The 6,794-nt window shown below is 42.4% G+C and overlaps 1 protein-coding gene across 1 annotated transcript; it reads right to left on the minus strand.

Annotated features, from left to right (window-relative positions):
* Window positions 1-2,112: 2,112 nt before the first annotated feature.
* On the minus strand, window positions 2,113-4,428 carry LOC139458886 (uncharacterized). Its single transcript, XM_071240321.1, has one exon. It carries the CDS (start codon window positions 4,426-4,428, stop codon window positions 2,113-2,115), a length of 2,316 nt encoding a protein of 771 aa, XP_071096422.1.
* Between the last annotated feature and the right edge of the window lie 2,366 nt (window positions 4,429-6,794).

Here is a 6,794-nt window from a genome sequence, read left to right on the forward strand (position 1 = left end):
AAGCAGCCACACATGCACCTGCATGCACGTCGCTATATAAGTACAATAATCGTGGACGCGACGTTAAACCCAATTTTACCCCACCTCACCTTCTTTGACTCTAGACTCAGTTAATGCTTGCAAGTGTTGTATACTGCTTAAGTTGTTATGTATCCATTGGTGACCTAATCCCAGGGGTCGGAAAATATGCATGTAAGAGGAATGACAATATTTCAACCCAATAGAACGCCAATGGGAAAAGGTCTGATATACAATTAAATGCGCGAGTCTTTCTAATATGTAATACGTTTTCGGTGCATACTGTCATGTTTGGCCAAACTATTACCATTGACTTTCACATAAACCAAGGCCTGATGTTCGAGTTTTGATGCATTTTCGGCAGTTTTGAAGCATTGGTGTTTAATACCAAAGTGCATACTTACATGTGTGTACTGCGGGAACAGGTCTGAATATTGAAAACTTTCAACATCCCTTGGCTAATTCAACGACATTACGCGTGGTAGAGCGTCCGCCCGGAGAGCGGAAGGTTCGGGGTTCGATCCGCGTCACTACCAAAAGACGTTAAAAGATTGTACTTGTTGTTACCCTGTCTTGCGCTCGGCATTCATGGGCTAAAACAAGGACTGGTCGGCTCGGAGTTAGTATACTGTGTCTGAGTGGGATATTCATGTTAAACTGCGGTGTGGTATCTCAGTGAGCTAGCACTATAAATCGGCATCAGTCCGGACTAGTACAAGCAGCAACACACACACATGTGCATCCACGTCGCTATATATAAGTGCAATAATCTTGGACGCGACGTTAAACCCAATTTCACCTCACCTCACCTCAAAAACTCGAAATTTCGAGTATTTTCTCGTTGTTCTAGTAATTTTCTCGTTACTTCGATTATTTTCGTTGTTGTTAGGTCTATCTTAAAAAACTCAAAATTTTATGTTTCTTGTTTCTTTGATTATTTTCTGGTTATTTCCATTTTCTTCTCGTTACTTGGATTATTTTTTCGTTACTTACAGTTTATTTCAAAAACTCAAAATGTCGAGTTCTTTCTTGTCATTTCGATAGTTTTCTTGTTATTTCGATTATTTTCTCGAAATATTTTCTCGTTACTTCAAATAATTTCTATATATTTCATGTTTATTTCTGAAAAAGTCGAACTTTCGATTATTTTCTTGTTACTTCGATTATTTGCTCGTTACTTTTATTTTTTTCTCATTACTTCGATCATTTTCTCGTTATATCTTGTTAATTTCCAAAACTCGAAATTTTGGTTATTTTCTCGTTTTTTCAATTATTTTCTTCGATTATTTCCTTGATATCTTGATATTTCAAGTTCATTTAATAACTAAGGATTTTGAGTGTTTTCTCGTTACTTCAACTATTTTCTTGATATTTCGGGGAACCATTGAACATATTATGGTAACGAGGAAGAAACTTGTAATTTCGAGTTTTTGAAGTGAACTTGAAATAACGAGAAAATAATAGAAATAACGAGAGAAAAATCAAAATTTCGAGAAATTAATGAAATAACGAGAAGTTTTTATTCTCGAAATTTTGAGTTTTTGAGATGAACTTGAAATAACGAGAACATAACTGAAGTATCGAGAAAATAATCGAAGCAACAAAAACAAACTCGAAGTGACGAGAAAGAAATTAGAAATTTTGAGTAAATAATTGAAATAAGGAGAAATGTCGATGAAAAAATAAATAATTATGCAACGAAAGTGGCACCATTAGGATTTCGTACGAAACAAAGTATTCATATGAAGAAGACCAAACAGTTTTATACAGAACAAAAAAATGGGATATATTTTCATTCTAAATCTTTATAACTTTTAACATTATCACAAAAATATTCACATTCCCTAACTGTTTTGTTCGTTATGTTATTGTTTCGGCAAATTATACATTTTTTAAATGAACTGAAAACACATTAAAAACTTGCATCGTATTTTGTTTGATGCCCTGCAATTTATTTTTTTAAAGTACACACGTGACAATTTCATATCCGTTTTTGCTCAGGATAAGAAGTCACTATATGGCCAACAAAATGCCGATGCGACGTTAAATTATTATTTTGTATATTTTAACTCACTCACTCGGGATGTGTTATATTTATCCAAATAATCCACGTGCACGTTTCGTTTCAACTTGACTGGGAGCGTTGATCGTTTCAACTTGATAAGGATCGTTGATACCCTTGTTTGGATCCACAGTCTGTTCGTTTTGCAGAGTGGAATGGACTTCTTTATTCTCTTGTGGCGGTGGGGAATGAAGCTCCGTATCATTTTGTTGCGGTGGGGAATGAAGCTCCGTATGCTCTTGTGGGGGTAGGGAATTAAGCCCGGTTTGCTCTTGTGGCGGTGGGGAATTAAGCTCCGTATGCTCTTGTTGGGGTAGGGGATTAAACTCGGTATGCTCTTGTGGGGATGGAGAATTAAGCTCCATATGCTCTTGTGGCGGTAGGGAATTAAGCCCGGTTTGCTCTTGTTGCGGTGGGGAATTAAGCTCCGTATGCTCTTGTGACGGTGGGGAATAAGGCCCGGTTTGCTCTTGTGGCGATGGGGAATTAAGCTCCGTATGCTCTTGTGGTGGTGGGGAATTAAGCTCCGTATTCTCTTGTGGCGCTGGGGAATTAAGCTCGGTATGCTCTTCTGGCAGTGGGGAATTAAGCTCGGTATGCCCTTGTAGCGGTGGGGAAAGAGGCTCCGGATGCTTTTGTGGCGGTGGGGAATGAAGCTCCTTATACCCTTGTGTTGGGGGAGGGAGTACCTTATGTCCCTGTGGTGTTTGTTTATACCCTAGTGGAGAATAGTGAGGATGCCGATGCCCTTGTGGAGGGTAGTAGGGGTGCTGACGCCTTAGTGGAGAATAGATGGGATGCTGATGCTCTTGTGGTGGAAAGATGGGATGCTGATGCCTTTGTGGAGGATAGTAGGGGTTATGATGCCCTCGTGGAGGATAGATGGGGTGCTGATGCCCTCGTGGAGGATAGTAGGGGTTATGATGCCCTCGTGGGGGATAGATGGGGTTATAATGCCCTGGTGGAGGATAGTGGAGTTGCTGATGCCCTTTTGGAGTAAAGTGAGGTTCTTGTCCATGTTGCGTATAGGAGGGATTCTTCACATGTTTCTGATAATATTTTTGCTTCTTGGTCTTATGTTCGAGTTTCTTGATATTCTTTTCCTGAGTTTGACTGTGTTTACGCTGGTTAGGCTGTTGCTTCCCGTGCGGTGGATAGAGACCTTCATGCTTTCCGTGCGGTGGGTATTGGCCTTGTTGCTTCCAGTGCGGTGGGTATTGGCCTTGTTTCTTCCCGTACGGTGGGTATTGGCCTTGGTGCTTCCCGTACGGTGGGTATTGGCCTTGGTGCTTCCCATACGGTGGGTATTGGCCTTGTTGTTTCCCGTACGGTGGATATTGGCCTTGCTGCTTCCCCTGCGGTGGGTATTGGCCTTGATGCTTCACGTGCGGTGGGTATTGCCCTTGTTTCTTCCCGTGCGGTGGGTATTGCACTTGTTTCTTCCCGTGCGGTGGGGATTGGTTTTGTTTCCTCCCGTGCGGTGGGTATTGGCCTTGTTGCTTCCCGTGCGTTGAGTATTGGCCGTCGTGCTTCCCGTGCGGTGGGTATTGGCCTTGTTGCTTCCCGTACGGTGGGTATTGGCCTTGTTGTTTCCCGTGAGGTGGGTATTGGCCTTGGTGCTTCCCGTACGGTGGGTATTGGCCTTGATGCTTCCCGTGCGTTGGGTATTGCCCTTGTTTCTTCCCGTGCGTTGGGTATTGCCCTTGTTTCTTCCCGTGCGGTAGGTATTGCCCTTGTTTCTTCGCGTGAGTTGAGTATTGGCCGTCGTGCTTCCCGTGCGGTGTGTAGTGGCCTCCTTGCTTCCCGTGTGTTGGGTAGTGGTCTTCATGCTTCCCGTGCGTTGGGTATTGGCCGTCGTGCTTCCCGTGCGTCGGGTAGTAGACTTGTTTCTTTCCGTGCGTTGAGTATTGGCCTTCTGGCTTCTCGTGCGGTGGGTAGTGGTCTTCATGCTTCCCGTGCGTTGGGTATTGGCCGTCGTGCTTCCCGTGCAGTGGAAAGTGGCCTGGGTGGTCGAAATATATTTGTGGCGGGTATTGGCCTTGTTTCTTCCCGTGCGTTGGGTATTGGCCTTCTTGCCTCCCATGCGGTGGGTAGTGGTCTTCCTGCTTTCCGTGCGTTGGGTATTGGCCGTTGTGCTTCCCGTGCGTTGGGTATTGGCCGTCGTGTTTCCCGTGCAGTGGAAAGTGGCCTGGGTGGTCGAAATATATTTGTGGCGGGTAGAAATGTTGATATTGCCTGTAGGGCCGGTGATTCGCAATAGGGAAGTAGTTTTGGCGAGCGAAGGAGCCTTGTCCTGACACCATAACCCCCAGTACGGCCAGGCAGAGACAGGCTATCAATGGCGTCATGTTGATATTTCTGTCATCAAAGTATAAAAAGGGCAAATATTAATGAATAATTCCATTAGCTGTGTATGATATATCATGCATGTATTGAACTACTAGGCTATTTTGCTCCACATTGACGCTAGCTAACATTTTCTTTTTCATTCTTGCAAAATCTTACATCTTAGTATAAGTCCATGAACCTAAATGCTTATTTTACCCAATGTTCGTGTTGTCACCGAGTACATCTTCAATGAAAAACAGCACGAAAGCAGTTAAGATACGGCTTTTTGACACAATTTTCTTTACCTGGGTATTTTGTGTTTTTGAAATGAATAGTTCTAGTTCAAATTGATTAGTGCACATGCATTAACTTACTAAACAATTTCTAAACATTTTGCCCGACTTGAGCCAAAAATGGCCCTTGTCCTACTTCACCCTAAACAATCTTCCCGAGGCAAGTGAGTTAACTGACTGTAAGAGTCCAGTTTCCACCCTTGTCGAACTAGGTTGGTATTATGGAGTTACATTTCGGCTGGACGAACGAGTCTATGCATAGTCCAATCAAAATCGCGCAACGAAATCGAAATTGTCATGCAGATTTCGGTCGATTACAAGATTTGCAAAGTATGTGAACTCTTTGTCAACATATATTTTCTAAATCTTTTAATCAGGATGCTCGTGTGATTTGAAGCACTTTGGGAAGTAAGACTCGTTTTATCACAATATATATCTTGATTATCGATCAGAATGTCTTGATTAGGCGCAGCCATTTTGTTTGTAGCAAATTCAAGTGATACGAGAGGTGGAATCTGATTGGTCCATGGGAGAGGCATAGAAGGGACATAACTCTTTGTAGCCACAGGTGGCGCTACGACGTGTCATACACGGATGGCAAAAGAAAAAACCGCTGTTTCTCCCCAGTAGACATCCTTACAGTATGTTCATGTAACTACACATATACACGTGCCATATTGGATATTATGTTTAACGCCGTTTCGAACACTATGTTAATTATATCACGGCGTGTCAGCTTAATGTGATGCAGCTCGGACATTTACCAATTTAGTGAAACCCACGAGCACGGGTATGGTGCTGGCAAATCTAGAACCATAGGGCGAACCGGGATTCAAAACCGAAATTATAGGTTTCTGGCGTGGTCAAGGGACGCAACTCTGTTCAACGAATTGCGGCGCCTTAGACGACTGAGCCACCCTTAACCTCATTTAGAGGCCTCAGCCATGTGTTAACCATGATTGCCATCTACCTTCTGGCAGCCACAGTAGCACATGCAGCTCATATCTTGAAATTGTGTAACAATATGCCACAATACACAACAAAATAAACATTTATATATAGAGAGAATCTCACTCGAGTGTCTTTTGATATCAAATATATCAACACGAGTTGATAAAAGTGGAAAAATTCCGAGGCTTGCCGAGGATTTTTGCCACTTTTATCAACAAGTGTTGATATATTTGATATCAAAAGACACGAGGGTGAGATTTTATTTATCATCCAACATCATTCTTCCAACTTTTTCAATTTGTAGACAGTAATTAGCAGTGTCTTCAGTGTAAAAAGTACTGCTAACAGCTTCAGTAGCAGTGCCATTAGTGATGTCATTTGATTGTGATGTCATGGTAACCAGTAACGTCACAATGGTCTGCAAAGCATTGTGATGTAATTTCATTGCAGCGATATCTACAGTGTAGATATCGCTTGATCTAATCCAAGCGATATCTCCTGTGGGAGCCAGTTTTGGATGATAAAACGCACACACATACTGAATAGGACATTTCACAATGAGTGGGCAAAAATTGACATTTTCAATTTGACTGCCAGGCGAAATCTTTACACTCCCCAGTGAGATGAAAATCATGTTTAGATGCACATCGACCCAATGATCCTTAACCGGAATAATATGTCAAAGGTTTCAGCTTTGTTTTAAATATAAAATGTCAACGCCAGAGTAATCAGTCTCGATCATCTCCCGATCCTCCGAAACAGATTCCATTGGGCTCAAATTTTGGGTTCAATAGTGCTGATCTTGACTAACCTTGGGGAAGGCTGAAGGAACTCTCTTGAGTATACTAGCATGCATCGCACCCACCAAGTTTGTCTCCCCTATCATTTTTATACGTACTACGGAGCTGATGAAATTTGTATGAAACAGATAGCTCGGGTAGAATTTCATGCTCGGGCATCATGTTTTAAGGTCTTTGGGTTGTATCCTATTATCCTGACTGATGTTGAGCCTTGGCATGGCGCGAAGGACCACTTGCAACCAACCTGCTTTGTAGTTGTTATTCCTATAGTCACAGTGCATAGATTAAAGGAAGCTATCGAACGATAGTCAAAGGCTGGAAGACCTAAAGTAACACGTAACG

This window comes from Haliotis cracherodii, unplaced genomic scaffold, assembly GCF_022045235.1.
Source record: "Haliotis cracherodii isolate W230 unplaced genomic scaffold, xgHalCrac1.p SCAF_13, whole genome shotgun sequence".
NCBI classification, from domain to species: domain Eukaryota; kingdom Metazoa; phylum Mollusca; class Gastropoda; order Lepetellida; family Haliotidae; genus Haliotis; species Haliotis cracherodii.

Coding starts and splice junctions, on each gene's coding strand:
- LOC139458886 (XM_071240321.1), bottom strand. CDS start 4,428: ATGACGCCATTGATAGCCTGTCTCTGCCTGGCCGTACTGGGGGTTATG.